Source organism: Passer montanus, unplaced genomic scaffold (assembly GCF_014805655.1).
Source record: "Passer montanus isolate IOZ18808 unplaced genomic scaffold, ASM1480565v1 scaffold117, whole genome shotgun sequence".
In the NCBI taxonomy this organism is placed as follows: domain Eukaryota; kingdom Metazoa; phylum Chordata; class Aves; order Passeriformes; family Passeridae; genus Passer; species Passer montanus.
The window spans coordinates 1,320,303-1,343,158 of NW_024358389.1; the positions used below are offsets into that span (position 1 = coordinate 1,320,303).

A 22,856-nucleotide genomic window follows, 5' to 3' on the forward strand; every position below is an offset into this window, starting at 1 on the left:
TAAATTCCATTTCCTTCTCTAAACTCAGCACTGCACAGTGTTGCTCTGCAGTTTGTCCTGTTTTACTCCAGCTTTGGGAGCACTCAGTTTTGGGGAATATTTCTCCTTTATCCTTATTTCTGTTAGTATAACTTCAACATAATTTGGAAACCTTTTGAATGAAAATCCTAGAAAAACACTGGAGTATGATTAGGCAGAAAATGATAATAGAGGGGAAATACTGTGTGTGAAATCATAGATTTCCACAGGAATATTAATCTTTATAAGAAAAATCATTGTTTTAAGTCAGATGCTTGAAGAAGCAGTTACATAATTCGAGTTTCCTGACTCACATGAGCTTGGAAAGGATGTGTGTTGTTTGATTGCTGTTATTTTGCAATTAATTGTACAACTAGATAAATTACACTATGCTTTAATGATAGAGAGGCACTGGTATTAATGAAGTAGAAAATACACATCTGAGCACTTGGAAAATGATGCCTGGCTGATTTTTTTTATTTTCTTCCCAATTCTCAGTGCTGCATTTCAATTTGATTTGTTTCTATTTTTGTTTCAAGTCACAATAAAACCAAGGAGACTCATTACCATTGAGCCCACACTCCACAAAGGGGAATGATGAAACTTTCTCTCCTATATTTAGAAGTGAAATTTCCACCAGGTGCATTCTGCACTGGACCATTTAGGAATTACCCCTCATGTCTGCCTTATCTAAACAAAATAAGTACTAATTTTTTGTATTGACTATTGAAAAACAGTACTAAGAAAATACTAAAAGGCACAAAGATAAAATAAACCCAAAGCCAATATACCCAAGTAATAAATGCAATATTTGGGGTTTTTAGTGCAGAAATCTCTGCTTTGGCCTGTGGTGACACAAAAAGGGACCCAAGGAATGGGACAGGCCCAGAGTCTGCACCCTGCAAGGGCTTTTCTTGTCACCATGTCCTGGTTGGTGTGCTTGTCTCTGCTGGCTGGCTGCAAGTTAATTCTGCTCTGAGGTGATTGCTCTTTCTTTGTTGGCAAACAATGATCTCATAAAAGCTGTTGGGAAAAACAGGAGTCAGAGGGAAAACAAACCAGGGTGGGCCAAAAAGGCTTGAAATCCTTTCCCCTCCCTAGATGGATATCTGCAGTGGGGTAGAAGAAAAAAAAACATGGAGAAAAGTTGTCTTAACTCTGATAGTATTGCCTCATTTAAAAATAAACATTTTATGTTGCTATTGTGTCACTTCAAGTTTTATAATTCCCCATTACTTACAATCTCCAAATTCTCGGTATATACATGTAATTGTTTTATTTGTATTGTTTGAGGAAAAAAAACCTTAGGCATAGCATTGTTTATTTTCTTTATTTTCCCCTGGTCTATAATTTTTATGGGATGTACTACTCTCTTTATTCACTAAGGATAATGGAAATTTTTTCTTCATGACTTATCTTTTCCCCCAGTGTGCTGATTCCATCGCTGAGGTGTTTCTCACAAACACGCAGAAATCCGCCTTGAATTTGGAAACTCCACTGACTCTTTCAGCTTCACCAGCCTCCGTCTCAGGCTGGGTTAGGTACAGGAATCTCTCATTCTGGCATGTGTCTGTAGGGTTTCGTGGGGATAACAGTGATGAATCATCAGTTAATACCTGTCAAACCCAGGTAGTCACAAGAACCCTCCAATATGCCCCGTATCGACTCCCTTCTTGTTCCTCGGCATCTGAATCCCATTAACAGCTGTCAAAACCTGGTAAACTATTTATATGCTTTCACAATTTGTTTAATTGGATAGTTAGGAAATGGCATACAAGAAAAGCTTTCCTTTTTCCTTTTTTTTTTTTTTTCCTTTAGTCTGGCTGAACATCTGTAGCATTAGGGGCTCATTATCTCTGAATTGGCACAGCAAATCAGCAGCATCATTAAAATGCCACATTAAGATGATTAAGTTTCTTTGTTACCCAGTTGACTTTTTGCATGTGCTGAGGATTTCACGATTATGACCCCACTCCTTGTAAAACACTTGAGCTACATCACCCTTTCCTGCCGTTGTCTTTAATGGTTTCTGGGTTTTATTCCTTGTGCTTTTCCCATCGCTCCCGGTAAACTTTGCTTAACAACAGGACAAAACTTAGCTTTTCTCCTCTCTATTTGATGCCAGAGTCTCAGATTAAATGGAGAATTTGGGGAGTTTTCCTCCTGAAACTTCCTCACAGAGAAAACAGCTAAGATTTAGGAACCCTCCAACTTGCCCTAATTATTTGGCTCTCTTGACTTTTTTATTTCTGCATTTTCAGCCTGGAGAAGAGAGATCGTGTGACGATATCAGAGCAGCCATCCATTATCTGAAGGGACCTAAAAGAAAGCTGAGAGGGGCTCTGCTTCAGGAACAGGAGTGACAGGACAAGAGGGAAAAAAAAGAAAATTTTGTGTTGGATATATGGGAGAAACCCCTCCCTGTGAGTGTGAGGAGGCCCTGGCACAGAGAAGCTGTGGCTGCTCCATCCCTGGGAGTGTCCAAGGCCAGGCTTGGACCAACCTGGCAGAGTGGAAGGTGTCCCTGCCCAGGGCAGGGGGTGGGACTGGATGAGCTTTAATGTCCTTCCAACACAAACCCTTTGTGATTCTATCATTTTATAGAGCACACACAAGCACTGTTTGGGTGGTGACTCAGGCTGAAGTTGCCACCGCAGCTTTATTTTGGATTTTTTCCAGAACCCATTGTTTTTACAGTGTTTCAGGTGAAACAAAAATATTACTCTGGAGTATGTCTTTCATCTTGTAATCATCTCCCCAGGAAATGAAACCATGTGCATCAGCCTTAACGCATCACACCAGCACTTTGTTCTGTAAAAGCTGCAGCTTTTTTTTTTCCTCAGTATATATTAACTCCATGAACTGCCTCAAGAAAAATAGTTCCCTGGCTTGGCCTCTATGAATGTTTTTTTTTCTCTTACAACCTCTTTTCTTGCCATAGGAAAGATGATAGCACTTCTTTTTTCCACTGTGAGAACTTTGCTAGTGTTTTCAGGGATAATTGTGTTTTTCCTCAGTTAAATTTCCCTATTCTACATGAAGTCACAGCTTCCTTCCTCTTGATTAAGGCAGACCAGCCTGGAAACTCCCTGATCTAATAAAATATGTTGATATGATTTTTAAGTGACAGATACAAAGCTTCCACACAGCTGCCAATCTCCTGATCACATGGTATTCCCTGTGCATGCCAGTACAGAGAAAAGTCTGAGCTGAAAAAGTAATCTGGTGGCTCCAGACTCTGCAATCACTTGGTTAATTTTAGTACAGCCTATACCAAGCCATCTTTTCTTCAGATTGCTTTGCACTAAAGCTGTCTCTTGTCTGGCTCTCAGGAGCTGAAGGAGCCTCTAAACCATCACAGGTGAAAAAATCCCAATCCTTCTAATTTATATTTGGGTTTTAAAAGTCTCTTCCCTTGTGTCTTCTCCTGGTCCCAATCATCAGAAGATGAATTTTCCCATGGAAATCCTTCAAACACCTACAGGAAAACACTTGAACTTTGGATGCCATGGACAGCTGAAACAACCCCTGGCTTTTGCAGAGCAGTGATGGAAAAGCCTTGATCAAAACTCAGGTGCATCCTCCTCTGTTACTACAAGGAAACACAAGCCTTACGTGCAGTGTGGAAACGGCAGAGGTGATTATTTTCCATGGTGGAATCACAAGATGATTTGCCCAGTTTGCATCAATCCCCAAGGATGTGCCATGGGGGCTCAAACCAGTGCCCACACTGTGCCACACAGACCCTGGCACAGCTCTGTGGTGAGAAAGAGAAGCAAAGAGCACAGAAGCCTCTGTTGGAGGTCACAACTCAGCCTCCACTGCTGAACAAGAGCGTGTGATGAAGGCAAAAGGTGAGACGTTAAGTAGAAAGTGGGAATTGAAATTGTTTCTGAAAGCACCAACAAGGTGCAGCTGCACTGGGTACTTCCTTTTACCATGCTGGGCAGGATGTAGCAAATTATTTTGGAACAGCCTCCTTTTGAGAGGGAAAAAACAAGCAACCAACCAGAAAAGTTTCTTTTTTTTTTAATTTTTTTTTTTCCTCCTGGGAAAGGGATGGGTGTTGAAATCTGCTTTCAGCAACTGGCAATCATTTTTCCTCAGAAAATGGAAATGGTTGTATAAACTAATTTTGAAGGAATCTTGATAACAAGATCACCCTCACACCCTTGAACATGGAGTTGGCAGCAGAAGGCACCTGCAGAGGAAGCCCTGTTTCTGTGGAAGCAGGAATCTGTGGGATGTGAAGCAGAGCTGGTACTGAAGGATCCACAAAGAAAAACAGCCCATTTTTGGGTGAATCTGGAGCTCCCTGTGGCCCTCTGAGAAAACACCTGAACCCCTCTGAGCTCATCCAGGACTGAGGCAGCAAGTCCCAACAACAAAATCCAAATATTTTCCAGGATAGGGGATAAAAACGCACAGTATGAGAGAAAACCCCTTTCTTCCATCAATATTTGCATCCAAGGAGAGCATGAGAGAGATCTCAGAGTTTTCCACACTATGGGGAGTCTTGTGCAGCAGAAAGAAACCATCAGCCACCGATTTCCCCCAGCTCAGCCCAAAGTCAGACAGATTGGCAGGACTTCATACAATCAATTAGGACAGAGGAGTGATTTTCTCCTGAAAATGTAGCTGAAAATGTTGATTTTATGAAATTCTGGGTTGCCAGATCTTTGTTTTTCAACGTTTCTTTTATGTCGCCACCTCATTTTCGCTGCCACCCATTGTTTGTTCTCAGCATTTGATGTGGTTTATTACTCAGAACCAGAGCTAATACATATTCAGCAGTTCATGTTCTGTACTTTGGAGGAAGGACAAGTGATTCAGTGCCAGATTGAACTGTCTCATGCTCGGCTGCAGGGAGGAGCAGGTGGCCAGAGAACAAGGCTCAAACAGGAAGCCCTGTGGTGCACCTCGTGCTGCTCGGATCCACTCGCGAGCTTGAGGCACAACTTGAGTTTCAGCCTTAGCCTGTCTCCTGTCAGAGAACCACGGAATGGTTTGGGTTGGAAGGACCTTAAAGCTCATCCAGTCCCACCCCCTGCCCTGTGCAGGGACACCTCCCACTCTCCCACGTTGGTCCAAGCCTCATCCAGCCTGGCCTTGGACACCCCCAGGGATGGAGCAGCCAAACTTCTCTGTTCCGAGGCCTCACCACCCTCACAGAGAGGAATTTCTTCCACATAGCCAACTTCAATTTTCCTTTTTTCACCTTAAAGCCATTCCTTCTTGTCCTGTCCCTCCAGCTCGTGGTGAATTGTCCCTCTCTGGCTCCCTTGTGACCCCTTCAGACACTGGAAGGTGCTGTGAGGTCTCCGACCAACCTTCTCTTCTCCAAGCTGAACAGCCCCAACTTTCTCAACCAACTTTAAACAGAAAAAAAGCTGTTCAGGCAGTTATTAAGGATTTTAATGGAAGTGCTGGTAGTGTTTGAGTTAATTGTGGAAAGGAAATTCAGCACCCTAAGCTGGGAATCATCAGCTGTTTATACAGTGTGACCAATTTGCTTGTATTTTTATTCTTTAGTAAATCATTAGTTGCCTGTTACATCCACCTTTGTCATGGAGCTGCATTCATTTAGGCAATGCCTTTGGATTCCTCTGGACTGGCTACAGGTCTGTTTGAAATCCGTGGATGCTGATCTTCAGGAGGTGTCAGGTTCTTTCCACATCCTCACAAAAATACTTCAAGCAAAGCTTTTGGCATTTCTGGGATGCATTTATTTATCAGGAAACCCTTACCCTGCCGCTGCTAGTTTTAATCACATAATAAATCAAGATTATCAGCTGCTCCTCACATGTCTGAGAGCTATGGATAAAAACCGTGATTTGCAAGTGAAAATTAGGATTATTGGTTAGGCTTAACTAGTGAGAATCTATCCCATGGGAGAGCTGGGAGTCCTACACTGATCAGACATATTTCCTAGGCTTGTTCTAAACACCAGAGGTTCCACAAGAAGGTATAAATTATAAGATATAATTGCTTATTAAATTTGTCTCTTTCTGTATTTCCAATTCACAGAAGAAACCTGAAATGCTGACTTCTGTAAAAATAATACTTGACAGTGGTGTGAAAAAGTGTTTTCTTTTGAATCCTGGCTAGTAATTTCAGGAGATGTTTGTACTGTATTATACATTCATAATCTGTAGAAGGAAGTTCTCCATCAAAGATAATTACCAGGTTAATTGCTTTCAAGAGTTATCTCACTGTGAGTATTACTAAGTGTCCATGACCAGTGAAGTTCCTCATCTCAACTTCATTTCTTCATCTGCATATTTCAGTAAAACTTTTAGGAAGATTGATACTGTTGTTTTATATAATTTTTAGTGCATTTTTTTTCCTAAGGTACTTCACTGTGGATAAGATTAGCCTTTTTTCACTCCTGTGCTTTGTTTTACCTGCAGATGATGTGATTAAAGTGAAAGGTGAATACAGTGAAAGAGAGGAGAGTGCTTTAAATTCCGAGCCAATGGAAAACCTGGAAGAATCCGAACTGCCTTACCCATATCCCAGAGAATATAACGAATATGAGAGCATTAAACTGGAAAGACACTCGGGTTCATATGACAACGTCAGGCCAGCTAGTGGAAAGATGAATTGTGATATCTGTGGATTAGCCTGCATTAGCCTCAATGTCTTGATGGTTCATAAGCGTAGCCACACTGGTAAATATCCCTCTGTTGTTCTTGTAAGAGCTGGAGTACTGAAAATAAGATATTTTTAATCTAGACTAGTTATTTTTAAAAAGAATATCAAAATCAGGGTTTCCTTGTTCCGTCCTTGACACCACATGTGATCTTTATCAAGTTACTCGCTGTTCTGTGCCTCACTTTACCCACCTTTCTTCTTATCAGGATTGAATATTATTAAAAGCAAGTTGGTGAGGCATTTTAAGAATTTTGGATGAAAGGCACTATGTAATGCAGTATTTCTGGCACAAAGCAAAAGTTAATTTGGTTTTGTGCTGCCATTTTCAGTCTGTATATAAATTTCTCTCTGTGCCATACTTTGGCAACAAACCAATGAGCATCTTAACTTTCAGCCTGCAGTAAGATAAGACTTTTTTTCCTTCTAAAAATTGCTGGCTTGTTGGAATCAGCCTCCTCCGGAGCACTTCTTTCCATGGAAGAACTGTGCAGTGTTTTCCATAGTCCTACATATGCTACAAGCAGCTCTGACACCAGAGCTGCACCTCCCTCCCACTGAAGCCACACTCTGTGCGTTTCTATAGAAAGAAATCAATCCAATATCTCATTCTTTCCTCTTCCAAGAAGGCAGAGGACAGCATGATACCCACGTAACCATTAAATGTCCTTTTCTGTATGTCATTTTAAGGTGAACGGCCATTCCAGTGTAATCAGTGCGGAGCTTCCTTTACTCAGAAGGGAAACCTCCTCCGCCACATTAAACTACACACAGGGGAAAAACCTTTTAAGTGTCACCTGTGCAGTTATGCCTGCCAAAGGAGGGATGCGCTTACGGGTCACTTAAGGACACATTCTGGTAAGTGACTTCACAGGCACTCCATGTGTTTTGGATGTGTGTCACTGGGACACTCGGTGTGGAAAAGGTTTGCTCAGCCTGTGAAGGGTTCAACACAGAGCAGTGACCTCTCACTGGTGCTCCTGGAGCCACCTCAGGAGTGCCTCAGCTCTTGGTGCAGAGAGATGGGCCACAAGAGCCATGGCACAGCCCACAAACCTGCTTGCACAAATAACCCCATGGTATTTTCACAGAATCACAGAAAAATTTTGGTTGGAAAAGACCTCCAAGATCATCAAGTCCAACCTTTGACCCATCACCACCTTGTCAGCTCATTTTCATACGAGTGCAGCTGGCTGTGCCAGCAAGCTCTGAACCTGAGGAGAGTGTGAGACGTGCTTGGCTGGGGCTTCCTCCCATCCTGTTCTGAGCTGTGAGGAAAATCCCAGGAGCACAATTGCAGGCAGATGACTATTGCCACCTCACTGTGGTGTAGTGCCTTTCATCTGAATCTCTTAAAATGCTCAACAGATGTTTCTTCTTAAGCCTGGTAGGGTGTTCTGTCCATTTTACAGATGGGGAAATGGAGGCACAGAGCTGAGGTGACTTGGATTTCAAGTCAGGTATCACTCGATCTTGGCTACCCCAGTTCTGCAGGAGCCAGGCTGTGCTTGTCCTTGAATTTGTCTTTATCCTGTGTTCTACATGGGCTCAGAAAGAAAACATTGATTCTAAATTATAGGTGTTATCTCTGCACTGCACTGTACAGAAAAAGTTCAACCTCACAAAGAATCAAAGTTTAAAATGAGCTTATCTGCCGAGGATAAATGAAATTCTGATTTAATCAAGACCAACAGTGTGATGCTGTCCCCCACCAAAACAATGCTATAACCACCACACTTCAAGCAAGACAGTGTTTTAGTGGTCTCTTGTGGTTATTCTAATTCTTTTATTGTTTCTTTTTCTAGTGGAGAAGCCATATAAATGTGAGTTTTGTGGAAGGAGCTACAAGCAGAGGAGCTCGTTGGAGGAGCACAAGGAGCGCTGCCGGACTTACCTGCAGAACGCTGGCATGTGTGAGGCTGGTGAGTTTATCACATTGCAGTGGTTTTGGGGTTTCAGTACTTTACAGGGCTTATAAAAGGGCATCTGGTGAGCTGTTAACCCACAGCCTGAGAACAGCTTTTGCTACACTCCTTTTCAGTAACCTGAATATATAATGTTGTAAAGGGGCTGGTTCATCGTAGCCCTCGGGCTGGTAGTTAGGGAGTGCTTTTGCTTTAATCACTTTTTTCTTTAACTGTTGCTTTGTGTAAAACATCTAAAATACTTTGTACCCAGCATTTCTGGAGGTGATGCTCGGTGAGTTAAATTATTCCTACATTAATGCTGTTATGTGGCTCATTTTACAGGATGAGTTGTTGACAACCGTGTGTTTGATGGTTCCTTTTCTTTAGACTAAGAACTGTTAGAATTTGTAGCAGTTTTAGTGGCTTGGATCCAGGGCATGAAAAGGGAGTGGTATCCCAAAAATCACTGACAGATCAGCTTAGGAGGGAGTGAGAGGTAAAGGGCTGCTTTGAATCTAGAGCTGCCTTTGGAAAAGATGAAATGTATCAAAACACAATTTTTTTTCTTATTTTCCATTTTGCAGTCTCAGTGCTGCAGTTCCAAAATACTTCAGTGAAAAGTAATCACCATAATCTTTGTCCCTGCTTCACCTGAACTAAAATCCTAAAATGAATGGTGTGATTTGGATCTCACAACACACCAGCAAGTCAGGAAAAAATTGCTCTTCCCACAGTCGAGGAGTGGCTGTGACCTCCCAAAGACTCCATGGCTGATCTAAGAGCTGAGGCCACAGTTTCAGAATTCAGGCTCCCATTTTTTGCTATGCAGCCTTGAAAAAACACCAAATACTGAAAACATGGAATCTCAGAGGGTTTGGGCTGAAAGGACCTTGAAGATCACCCAGTGCCCCCCACCCCTGCCATGGGCAGGGGCACCATCCACTCTCCCAGGCTGCTCCAAGCCTTGTCCAACCTGGCCTTGGACACTTCCAGGGATGAGCAAACTATGCCAGGGCCTCACCACCCTCACAGGGAGGAATTTCCTCCTAATAAATCTATCCACAACAGTAAGGACAAGATTCTGCAGGAATCATCACAAACCAGGCCTGAAAATCAGTGTGAAGAGCCACTGGTATGTGATGAAAACCTTGGGTACAGGAATCCCTGCACTGTGCAGAGAGTGTAGGTTGGTGTTTCAGGCTCTGTGACACACAGAGAAAACTTCTCAGAGGATCATGATTTACCAAAGTGTTTCATAGAGCTTTTTAAGAGTTTTACAGTTTTGAGGGGGCTCTTGTCTTGTCAGCAAGTGACAGATTTCTTAGAGCATTCATAAAAATTACTGGTAATCAGCTCATCAGCAAGTTTTGGGTTTGGTGAGAAGCCTTACACATTGTAAAGTGGTTTGTGTTGTAGTTCACACACCATGGCCATCACCCAACATGTCCACCTGTGAAAATGGAAAGCATGAGACCTGCTGCAGGTTTCTGCTTTGAAACCATTCCCATGGTTTAGATGCATTTCAGAATAGCAACATTCCCCCCTTAGCCCAACCCCGTGGTGCAGTCCTTGCTGCAGCACTGCAGGGAGCCTTAACTGGGCACAGCAAATGCCAATTCCCAGAGGGCCAAGAGGTGGCTGCTCCCCTTGGAGCCCCTCACACCCTTACACATCCTGCAGTGTTGTTAGGAAATGTTATGAAAAATGAGAACTCCTGGGGCATTTCCATCCAATTCCCTGGTATCAACAGGATGTTGGGTGGCAGAACCAGGGAGAGGGAAAGCTGGAAAGACTCTCGGGAGATCATTTACTACATTTCAATTTTCCCCTAAGTGTAGCACTTTGCATTTGTGTTTAGCAAACATCCTCTTTCCATTACTGATCCTTTCCCTACTTCTCTGCATCACTTTGAATTTTGGTGTTTTTCTGAATTCCCCTCAAGCTTCTCAACCAGGTCTGGTGGAAGTTGTCTCTGTCCATGGCAGGAGGGTGGAACTGGATGACCTTTAAGATCCCTTGCAACCCAAACCATTCCACAATTCTATAATTCTCACATGGAGCCATCTTTAGACACAAAAGTGCACTACATGCCATCATTCCTAACTGATTAAAATATTTAAAAGCATCAGGACAGTAGTAACCATTCTATTTGCTTTTCAGTGCCATGCTTGCATGTTCTAAATGTGGAAATATTTCTAAAAGAGAAGTTTAATGTAGCAATATAGTTGGAGCATTGTCCCTGATAACCATCTCTCTCACATTGTTCTCATTGCACAATCACCCAACTCCGTTCCACTCTCCATTCTTGAGTGACCACACAGAGATGCTACAGGAAACAATGCCTCTAATTTCAGCTTTGTACTTGAGGCCTTTGCTAACATTATCTGCACATTCTAAAAATTCTACTCACATTGGTTGGTGTGGCAGAAACCACACTATGGGAACAGCTCAGTGCAGGGTGAGCGCTGGTGGGGCTGGGACAGCAGCCGCTCTCTCTCCAGCTGCAGGGTGACATGGTGGCCCAGAGATGGCTGTCCCATCCCTGGAAGTGTTCAAGGCCAGGTTGGACAAGGCTTGGAACAACTTGGGCTAGAGGAAAGTGTCCCTGTCCATGGCAGGGGGTGGTACAAGGTGATCCTTAAGGTCCCTCCCAAGCCAACCCACTCAGTGAACCCATGGTGGCCAGGAGGAAAGTGTCCCTGTCCGTGGTACAAGGTGATCCTTAAGGTCCTTCCCAAGCCAACCCACTCAGTGAACCCATGGTGGCCAGGGCACAGCACCTTTTGGAGAGGTGGCTCCTCAGCCAGCACTCCCAGGACAGCCTGAAGAGCCCTTCCCAATGGATAATTCACAGGAAAGAACACTCTGGAAGTGCTTTACCCAGGCAGGATTACACCTGAAATGTGCACGGAGACTGGCAGCAGCACTGGGAGCAGCATGGAGACCTCTCAGGGGGGTCAGGGAAGTCCATCCTCAGCCCTGGTTGAGGATGAGGAGGAGAGGGGCTCCCAGCTGTAAAAGTGGCTGAGATAACCCCATCTTTACACCACATAAAATTCCATGCTTAGGAGCTCAATTTCCCAAGTAATTCCAGAGCCAGTGATCAGATCTGACCAAGAAGGACAAGGGGATTTATTTGAGCTGCAGAGTTCCTTTCAGCATCCTCAGAGACTTTTTTTTTGTTTGTTTGTTTTGCTTTCTGACCCTGTTGAGCCATCAGAGCCATGAGCTTGCAGGATGCTGCTATTCAGTGCTTTGGAAGCCTGGATTTTCTGTATTTGTTTTTTTTTCTCAGTGTAATTTTGAGCAAAGCATTTGATCATGCCTGAATTTTATTTTTAGATCCATGTTACAGTGAGGTAATTAGTTATTTAAATCACCATGTGCAGTGGAATCATCCAGAGGGAGGAGAATTGAAGAGGGACACAGGGTGTGATGACTTCTCTATATTTGAGAAGTCTTTAGAGAATTTGGAGTTATTAAAAAACTTTTTGCTAAATATTATTCTTGGATTGTTTAATATGTGATCCAGAAGAAAAAGTTGGATGAGATAATTTTCAGTTGGTTTCTGGGTACAGAGAGCACTGTTGTGGATGAGAACCTGTATAACCACCTTCATCTTACTGGGAGCAGACATTGTTTCCCTAAGGCCAGGTTGTGGAAATGCCATCAAAGACCTTTTGTGGCCCATAAATAGAAATTATTTTTTCTTTAGGAAAAAATAGCCAGTAGCAAGGAGTCCAAAATCTTAATGTGAAGGCAAAGACCCTCAGCATCAAAATAAAAGGGCAGAGAACCATGAAACTGCAAGATGGATTCTACAGGAATCCCAGAGCATGTTATGTAGGTCAATAGTTACTGTCTCTGCAGATCTCCTCCGAGGAAAGGCTCTGTTATTCCTGCAGGAAGCCCTCATCTGCCCTCCTGACATTAATTCAACAATTAAAGTTCCCTTGGTGGCACACAAATAATGTTGACAAGTCACCCCTGATGTGCTATGTGCAGCTTCCAGGGTGCTCCTGGGGCTGGGAGGGCTGAGAGCAGCTCTGAGCTGAGTCCTGCCAGGATAAGGAAAAACACTGAAAATGTGGAATTAAAGCTTTACTAGAGCAACCCACGGCTCCTCAGAGTGCAACTCCTGGAGGTAAAGACTGAGGAAAAGAGGAGCTGAAACAGAAAAATCATAAAACCAAAGAACTGGCAGGGATCGGGGAGCTGCTTTTATGGTATGGGTGAATTGTGTTTTCTTTCTTTTTTCTTTACAAAGAAAAAGGTACATTTTTGAGCACACCATTTGTTGGGGTTTTTAAAATTTAGATTACTGTTGTTAATGACTTGTGCAATGATCCAGCCAAGATTATGAGGCTTTGGGGTTGGGGGTAGCTCAAACCTTGCACTACAGTCACCTAAAGTTAATATAAAGCTGCATATTCCAGGCTTTGGAGCATGAGAATTAAATCCAAGTCCTGAAATTAAAAACCCTATAATTTTCAAGACCAAACTAGAGCTTTTGACCCAAGCCCAAGCAGGTGATTACTTTCTACCTCCCTCCCTTCCCCTCGGAGTGTCACCTTAACCTGGTGTTTTGTCTCACTTGGTGCAGCTCTTACATCGTGTCTGGGTATTTCATGCTGAGAGCAGGCATGAATACATTTATGGGAACCTCCAAACACACTGGAGTAATTTGGAATCAAACTGAGACTAGAAGAGCAGTGTGTTATTACCTTCAAGGCACTCCATGCCCTGCCCAGGGCTGCCTGTCACGTACATCCCAAGGTTCCAGGTCTGTGACCAAGCAGAGCCAGGCCCTGTTATCCCATCCTCCCTGACTCATATTTGCAGCCACTGTACCTCTGAAAACACTTCACGTTTTCAAACTGCTGAACAAACACGAACAAATAGTTCTGGCTGAGGTTTGGTGAGTCATGGTTTGTGCTGACTGAAACTGGTGTTATCAGGAGCAGCACTGACAAACAGGTACAGAGCACGGAGTGAAACGCTCAGGGAAAGGCTGCACAGGGCTGGGAAGGATGAAGCTGCACTTTCAGCACTTGCTCTGCTGGGCAAACAGAAATTGAAGTCAATACTCAATAAATCTCTGTTTAGCAGGACTGAAATATCAAAATGTTCCTATTGCTTTCCTCTGGCCCTGCTTGTCTCTTACTTAGGTTATGCTTCATGTATTCAGGGAGAACTCACTTTGGCCTACCAGTGCCTTAAGGGGGTGACAAAAAGGAGGCAGAAGGATTTTTTATACAGGCAGGGAGTGACGGGAGAAGGGACAATGGTTTTAGACTGCCAGAGGGCAGGGTTGGATGGGATGTTAGGGAGAAATGCTTCCCTGGGAGGGTGGTGAGGCCCTGGCACAGATTGCTCAGAGAGGCTGTGACTGTCTCATCCCTGGAAATGTCCAGCACCAGGTGGGACAAGGCTTGGAGCAACCTGGGAGAATGGAAGGTGCCCATGACCATGCCAGGGGGGCACTGGATTATCTTGAAAGTCCTTTCCAACTAAAATAATTCCATATATCCGTGATTCTGCATTTAGATTTGTTGGTGTATATACATTAACACAGCAACCAGAACTCTTTCACAGTGAGATCCAACATTTTATACCACCTTGGGGAAGCAAATCACCCCTCATTGTCCTCAGCTTGCAGATCCCATCTCCTGCAGGCTCGGGCAGTCCCTGAAGATGTGTCCAGTTCTCAGCACAGTGATGCCTGCCACTATTTTAGCAAAGACTTCACTCTTCATTAGAACGTTTGACATAAAACTAGCAGTCCAGACGGGTGCTGTTGAGGTTTGAGCAGGGTTTGGGGGGGAAGCCACAGCAGTTAGGATCAGTATTAGTGTGGTAGTAGCGATATGAGGTGGCAGCTCTCCAGCTCAAGGCCCCTGCAGCCTCCAGGAGCTGAGAGCAAGCACAGCTTCTGTGCAGTGCTTAGCACAGCTGAGGACAGCTCTGGAAAATGGGAAGAGCCTTAACAGGCCCAGTCCCAAGGGAGTCAGCACAGGGCATTACTTTTCCAAAAATTAGAAACTTGGGAGGTTGTAACAAGCTTTAAAACATAGAAGAAACATTCATAGTTTTAGCTGTATCATTTAGGAAAAAAATATTAAGTGACAGTAACACCTGGGGGAAAAAAGAGTTAGAAATTTTGAATTTTGAAAGGCTTTATTGCTTTTATTTCACTGGAACACTGATATATATCATACAAGTTTCTTAGTGATTCGTTAAGACATCTATGACTGATATCTGAAAAGTCAAGCAAGAACAATGAGTGTCTCCTGCAGCTCGAAACACTGAGTGTGCAGGTGTCACCCAGCCTTACTCAGAATCAAAGAGAAAGGCCAGCAGAGCTTCTGTCTCCATCTGCAATGTGACCAACCTTCCAGCCAGTTCATTTACTTCCTCTCGCTGACGACAGTTCTGGTTTGTGCTCCCCCCTGAGTGAGCTCAGGGCTCTGCTGCCACTGACCACAACGGGTGCCCAGAGAGCAGGAATGACAGAAAAAGCAAAACCAGCTCTGCATTAGATCTCCAAACTGTTTCCTCCGGTTATGTGGCCGATTGGAGATTAAACCAGTCAGCTCTTCCTTTTTTTTATCTTTCTTTTTTTCCTTTTCACCTACGTGTTGTGTTTTTTTTTCTTTTTCTTTTTTTTTTTTCCCTTCTTTTTTCACATTTTCCAACGGATCCAGCGTGGAGGCAAGGCACATCAAGGCAGAGATGGGGACTGAAAGAGCCCTTGTGCTGGACAGGCTAGCGAGCAACGTGGCAAAGAGAAAAAGCTCAATGCCTCAGAAATTTATTGGTAAGAACAAAACCCCTTTTCATCTGCAACAGTTAAATACGTGTGGGTCGGTAACAAACAGTACAATGCCTCTGCTTCTTTTAAATATCCTGCTCAAGCTTAGCATCTAATACAAAAAAAAAAATTAAGTAACGTTGATTTTCGTGATGGGGTTTTAGCAATTTGTTGTGAGGGTTTGATTAAAATAAAAAGAATTTATTCTGTTGGCTGCTTAAACTGGGTGGAAGCTACTGTTGTGCCTTGTGTCTTTATGTAGGTGATTTTTAAATATGTTTTATGAGCTTCCATGTGCCATTTCTGTTCCTCTGCATTTGAAATGTTCTCTGCTAGGATCTAGAACAGGCAAAGAACAGGAAGGTTAATGTTTTCTCAGCAGGAGCTGAAGATTCCTGCAGGATTCATGTGTAGAATAAGGCCTAAAGGCAGAAAAGTATTGGATTTCTCTTAGTCATCCTACTAAATTTGTCTATGATTAAAAAATATCAAATCCTTTCTTGTGGTAATTTAAGCAAGCAGATGTTTCCATAGTATTTTCTTTGCATTTAATTGAACATGATCAGAGTTTTGCATGTTGGGGATCTTAAATACTAGTTGGGCAGGTTCTGGGTTTCAGCAAACACCTGACCCTCTTGGCCAGTCTTATTTCATCAACCTGCCTTTAAAGAAAATAAAATACAGCCCTGTCCTAAGGAAAACCCTTAGTCAGCAGTTATATAATATTGGTGCTGATGAAGCCTTATTTGTGCTCTTTGTAGGGTTACATAAGGTAAAAAGTGGTTTTGTTTTTTTTTTATGGCCCAATATAAAGTTCACCCTCTGAGTGGGGCCCATGTGGGAGAGGTTGGGGCTGGGAGAGCAGGCAGGGCTGCTGCAGCCAAACCCCCAGCACAGGGTGCACCAGCTCCAGGGCAAGGTAAAGGTGAGCAGCTGGATCCATCCAGGTAGAGGTGAGCAGCTGGATCCATCCAGGTAAAACTGCAGCTGGATCCATATAGGTAAAGGTGAGCAGCTGGGTCCATCCAGGTAAAACTGCAGATGGATCCAGCCAGGTAAAGGTGAGCAGCTGGATCCAGCCAGGTAAAACTGCAGATGGATCCATATAGGTAAAGGTGAGCAGCTGGATCCATCCAGGTAAAGGTGAGCAGCTGGATCCATGTAGGTAAAGGTGAGCAGATGGATCCATCCAGGTAAAACTGCAGATGGATCCATCCAGGTAAAACTGCAGATGGATCCATCCAGGTAAAGGTGAGCAGCTGGATCCAGCCAGGTAAAGGTGAGCAGCTGGATCCATCCAGGTAAAACTGCAGCTGGATCCATCCAGGTAAAACTGCAGCTGGATCCATCCAGGTAGAACTGCAGATAGATCCATCCAAGTAAAGCTGTGCAGCTGGATCCATCCAGGTAAAGCTGTGCAGCTGGATGGATCCAGGTAAAGCTGTGCAGATGGATCCATGCAGGTAAAGCTGTGCAGCTGGATGCATCACACAATAAACCAACTCAGTTTTTGAAGATAATGGAGCTCTTAGTGGGTTTGGTAGGTAGAACTGGCCTTTCATCTGTGAAAACTGGTCTCATTTATGTATTTATTTTAAATTTGTGTGGCTTTCTAAAGGTCACCTCACTGCACAGCCAGACCAGCACACTCCACCTGAGTCTCTTTGGTGCTCAGGATTGAAACTGGGCCTGTGGGGCTTGGCCCTTACACGTCTTGCTGGGGTTCAAAAAGCAATACTAATGCAAATGGGTTTGTAATCCTTTAGCTTCCTCTATTTTAGCATTTTTTCAGCTCTCTCATTGTGCAATCACCACCAGTTTGACCTTTATGTATTTTATTAAACACGTCTGCAGCAGGATGCACCCCCTCAGCATAAGCCTAACGTGAAGAACGAGTGGGTTTGGGGTTTCCTCTGTGAGCCAAAGAGTTCCTGTGTGGCCCAGATCCTCTGGGATTTGTGCTGGTGCTGCATGGCATGAACTGGCACTGCACACACAGGTGATTGTGTGGAGAAGCCAGAGAACCCATCACAGATCACCTAAAGGCACAAAATAATCAATTTTTGAAACTTGCAGGTTTTCTAGGACTTGTGTGATTTTTCTGATTGTGTGGAGAAGCCAGAGAACCCATCACAGATCACCTAAAGGCACAAAATAACCAAATTTGAAACTTGCTGTTTTTCTAGGACTTGTGTGATTTTTCTTGTTAAATTACATGTGCAAACATCCCCCTCTCAGTCCTCTGCATCCCTGGGAAGGATGTTTCCAGGAGCAGGCTGTCCGACCTTGCTCTGACTCCTGTGCCTTTCTGACCTGTCCCTGTCAGAGCTCGGATCTGCCAGGCCAGTGCAGGGATTCTTTGGGAAATCTGGGAATGAGTGCTGATGTCTCATTTAGTCAGGAAGCAGGGAGAGGGATACACACTAACAAGGCATCTTTGTTTGGCTCGTTTCTCTGAATGAAGTCTATTGATTGGAAGAAAAACCCCTTTATTATAATTGGAGGGCTCTGCAGAGATTCAGACAAGCACCAGGAGTCTCACCCACTTTATTTTTCACATTTCCATCCCCAGTAGCTGCCTCGTGTGCAGCAGTACAAGTCCCACACAAGGGCAGGGACCACCAAACCCTGCATTTTACTCTCCACCTCTGCACCAGGCCCCTCTTCAGACCCTTTTCCTGGGGAACCTTAAAACCCACCAGGACAGTGGAATCACAGAGCACTGTGAGACCCTCATGATCATTCAGGAGTTGGACTCAATGGTCCTGGTGGGTCCCTTCCAGCTCAGGATATTCCACAATCCCATGATCACACTTTCTTTATCTTACTTTACAACAGCAACTCTTAACACCAAAATTTTTAAGAAGTCATGTCTATTTTTGCTTTTGTTGTTATTTTTTTCTACTTAAATTCCAATTTATTCACATCTTTCACTTGCCTGGAGCTGGTTTTATGAGTCACCCAAAAGTACTGCAGCATTTTATTTCCTTCCATGTGAAGCTGGACGCGAGCGGTGCTGCGGGCTGGAAGCAGTTACACTTTTGTGGTTCGTTAACACCTTTTGGAGTCTTTTAGAAGAGAAACGTGAGCTCCTGGTTTTCTGCCTCTGCAGTGAAACCCCACGAGTTTCATACACATTGAGTCACGGTGTTGACAGGTGACTGATAAACATCTGCACCAGTGAGTTACCGTAACTAAGAGATTCGTGGATTTAGGGTTTGCGAGTCACTAGCATGTGAAACCTTTCAGCTGCTCTCTTTCTTATTTTTTTTTTAAGCTATGAACAATTTTATGCTTTTAGTAACCACAAAATTCAGTTACTTATTTCTAGACATTCACCTCCAAAATGTCTTTAATACTTTTGGGGCGCAGTTTATTTCCTCCTTGCAGCTGGCACAGAGAGCAGGAGTTGCCCTGTGCTGCCCAGAGAGGTGTGAGCAGAATTTCAGGTGCACTTTCCTCCACTTCTGTCCATTCCAGAGCTTTCCAAGCCACAGCACACCCAGAGAAAAACTTTTTTTTTTTTTTCACTAACCCTCTATCTAGTGACCCTAACTCTGGGGGGTTTATATCTATATTTATATCTGCCAGTATTAGATTACCTGAATACCTGTGTAGAGATCCAAGAAGCCAGGTATAGCTCAGAAGAAGCTGTAGTTGTCAAAGCACAGTGGGGAAAACTACTTCAGTGTCCAAGGACTTGCCAAAGATGAATCTCTCAGAAAGTACCCTCACTACCTCTTCTATTATACTGGTTTGCTTCTAGGCCTGAGATTTTAAAAAATATGAAAAAAACCAAACACCCCACCCAAAAGCTACTTTCAGCAGAGAACATATCATGCCACATTCCCAGAGATTTCTGCGCTTTAGAAAAGTCATCACAGGGTTTGAACAACTCTTTACCCACTCAGAAGCTGCACAGAGGAATCCATGCAGGTAAAGCTGCACAGCTGGATCCATGCAGGTAAAGCTGCACAGCTGGATCCATCCAGGTAAAGCTGCACAGCTGGATCCATGCAGGTAAAGCTGCACAGCTGGATCCATGCAGGTGAAGCTGTGCAGATGGATCCATCCAGGTAAAGCTGCACAGCTGGATCCATCCAGGTAAAGCTGCACAGCTGGATCCATCCAGGTAAAGCTGTGCAGATGGATCCATCCAGGTAAAGCTGCACAGCTGGATCCATGCAGGTAAAGCTGCACAGCTGGATCCATGTCGCTATAGGACACAAGACAACATGACGCAGACACACTGCTGCTCTCAGGCAGGAAAAGAGCGAGTTGATTTTCTGACTGTTACATTTATAGATTTCCAAAGGTGACAGAGGATTGGAGGGTGAAAGGGCCACCTCTCCAGGGACACTGGACAAACTAACAGCCTATCAAGTTTCTCTTGCTCCATAAAAGAATGCAAAACAATAAGTTGTTTACAGAAAGTGTGTGAGAAAGTTTCTCACAAGAATGCAAACATCAGAAGCCTTAGAAAATCTTAAAAAATCAGGGCGACAGATCCATCCAGGTGAAGCTGCACACCATGATTAGCACTCAGGTAACCATCACCTCTCATCTCTCGCAGGTGAGAAGCGACCCACCTTCGACGTCAATTACAACTCCAGTTTCCTGTACGAGAAGGAGAGCGAGATGATGCACGGGCGCATGATGGACCAGGCCATCAACAACGCCATCACCTACCTCGGGGCCGAGGCCCTGCGCCCGCTCGTGCAGACGCCGCCGGCGCCCACGGCCGAGATGGTGCCGGTCATCAGCAGCCTGTACCCGCTGCCGCTGCCCCGCGCCGACGTCCCCAACGGCAGCGAGGCCGAGAAGAGCCACCTCAGGGACAAGAGCCTGTCATCCGACAGGGGCCTCTCCCCCAACAACAGCGGCCACGACTCCACAGACACTGACAGCAACCACGAGGAGAGGCCCAACCCCGCCTTCCCCCAGAGCCAGGCGATCCCGGCTCCGACCCGCAACGGCCTCCAGGCCCTGAAGGATTTCCCGAGGCCGTACGAGATCATCAAGCCGCCCGCCATCTGCCCGCGCGACGCCTTCAAGGTCATCAACAAGGAAGGGGAGGCCATCGGCGTGTACCGCTGCGACCACTGCCGCGTGCTCTTCCTGGATTACGTGATGTTCACCATCCACATGGGCTGCCACGGCTTCCGCGACCCCTTCGAGTGCAACGTCTGCGGCTACCGCAGCCACGACCGCTACGAGTTCTCCTCGCACATAGCTCGGGGAGAGCACAGGGTGCTGCTCAAGTGAAAGGACAGCTTCTCCAAGGTCAAGGGATGTGTTTTTAGTTGGAGGGGAGGCTCGGTCGGTTGGCGTTTTAATTAGTGTAATGAAATTTCTTGAGTATTTTTCTAGGCCGGTTTTGAGCGTGTCACAAGGTGACGCCTTTTTAAATTTCTTTCCTGGTAATTCAGTGTTCTGTAGCATCTCTGCCTGGCTGCTGTGGTGAGTGGGACTGTGGGAAACACCAGAAGCAGAGACTGGTTTTGATATGAACATTATTTTTGCGAATCTTCAGAGCCATTTATGATGTTTTCAATTTTTAACTTGTGTTTGTTTTTATAGAGTTTGCTTTAAGTCAGCACAAAAGGTTTTCGTGCCAATTCCCCTGCCCATTCAGGTGAATAGTCAGAGGTGGGTTGGAGGAGCTTTTCCCAGTTATAATCCCAGTGGTTTATCACCAAAACAAGGAAAAGAGGGCAGGAAAAGGGAGGGATTATAAATTCCTCTTCAAAGCTTTTCCCCTAAGCCCTAACAAGAGCGTGGCACACTTTCATTTTCTTACCCCACTGCTGATTTTCTTTTAAGTTACTCAGTAAGAGGAAAATAAGAAATGACACCTATTTGGGGTTGGGATTTTTTAACAGTACATATTTTTGGGATACCCAGCGAGGTCCCTGGATGGCTCATCCATGTGGCCTGGAGGAAATCCCGATTTTCATTGCTGGAAACTCCTCCTTTCTGATGGCTGCCGAGAACGAGGACGAAGCTGTGCTGTGTGCTGTGCCTCTGTCCCACTGCAGCCATGTGGCCGTGCCATCTGTGTCCCCACAGGGTGGCCCTGGCTGGCTGTGGACAGGTGAGACCCCGGGCAGGGCTGAGAGAGCCACACCAGGACAGCCCTCGGGGGATGCTGCTCCACACCCTGAGCAGCTGCCACCCCTTTGAAATTGGTTTTTACAACTTCTCTTTGAATTTCCCCATGGCCCCACAGCTGTGTTGGTGTCCCTGTGCTGGAGAGGGGATTGGTAACGGCTTTGCTGAGTGAAGGTTTAATCTTTTTGCAAAATATTTTTGTATCCTGTAGTTAGGAGTGTTCTGATGGACTTTCTGCATCCCTTGTGTGGTTTGAGAGCTGTGTTGCTTTTGTGTTAGCCCTGCTGATCCAATCACTTCCCTGAGGGAAGGCTGAAGAGCTGAGGGTCAAGAACTACTGAAATTCATCCCTCCCTTTGAGTTCTTTTGGCTCAATTATTTCCTCCCTGAATTTTAAGGTACAAAATAAGAAATTTATATTCGTGTTTTCCACTAAAGGTGGACTTGGAGAGGGATAATTCAGCCTGCAGTGTGTCTGAGTATCCAGGGTGCTGTGGAAGTGCTAATCCAGGATCCTGCTGTCCTGGGGTTGAGGAGAACCCTTCTGCTGTTTTGTGTGGAGCTGCAAAGCAGGTTTGGGATGTTTCCCAGAGCTCCATCATGAGCAAGGTGCATGTTGGCTCTCCCTAAATGAACACCTGTGTCACAATGTGACCAATGCTCCTCCTGTGATGCTGCAGCTCCACCAAGGATCAGCCCCAAGGGCCAAGATTTTGGGTCCAGAAAAGCGAGGGAAAGGGAGTGAGAGAATTCCCAGAGAACAAAGAGAAGGTTCCACTGCTGCCCTGACATTTCTAAGTCCAACATTTTTAGGACATTGTGGTTATCTTTATCAATTTCTAATTTTGTGACAAGCTTGCTTTTCAAAGGCTTCATTTCAAGACCAAAGAATTGTCAATAAATGAATAAAATATTTAAATAATGACGATGTCCTGATTGAGGGCAGGCAAAGGCAGGTTCTTAAAGCAATCCACAGAGACTTCCTGGAGCCATCCAAACATCTTATTCTCCATAAGTGGATTGGGTAATGGATTCATTTAAGAATACACTTGAATTGTCCCTTCACACCCCATCATTCAGCCCTGTCCCACAGCGCTGCCCTGGCTTGGGACATGGGAATCCCACTGAATCATGCCTGGATGTTGAGGGGCTGTGTTGGTCTCTGAGCTTGGGGGAGCTCTGGAAACCACCTTGTCTGGGAAAACAGATGGGAAAAACACTGAGACTGATTTATTCTGCTCCTGGCTTGGTTACCTTGGTCTGGAACAGGGTTGGAGCATTCTCCAGTGCCTTGGTGTGTCCATCTTGCTTGGTTTTCATTTACTGATGAATTACACCCCAAGAGTGGGCAGGGGAAG

The 22,856-nt window shown here is 44.6% G+C and overlaps 1 protein-coding gene across 6 annotated transcripts in view; it reads left to right on the forward strand.

Annotated features, from left to right (window-relative positions):
- The window catches only part of IKZF3 (IKAROS family zinc finger 3), a 36,035-nt gene extending 13,329 nt beyond the window's left edge, over positions 1–22,706 (forward strand). For 2 of the 6 annotated variants that reach the window (XM_039697359.1, XM_039697358.1), the window contains exons 4-8: positions 6,429–6,689; positions 7,360–7,527; positions 8,475–8,591; positions 15,277–15,393; positions 19,961–22,703. In XM_039697359.1, the coding sequence (XP_039553293.1) occupies positions 6,429–6,689; positions 7,360–7,527; positions 8,475–8,591; positions 15,277–15,393; positions 19,961–20,652 (1,355 nt within the window). In that variant the 3' untranslated portion in view covers positions 20,653–22,703. Of the gene's footprint in view, positions 1–6,428; positions 6,690–7,359; positions 7,528–8,474; positions 8,592–15,276; positions 15,394–19,960 lie in introns of all 6 variants that reach the window. The other 4 variants (XM_039697357.1, XM_039697360.1, XM_039697361.1 and 1 more) reach the window with 4 other exon arrangements.
- Positions 22,707–22,856: the final 150 nt, after the last annotated feature.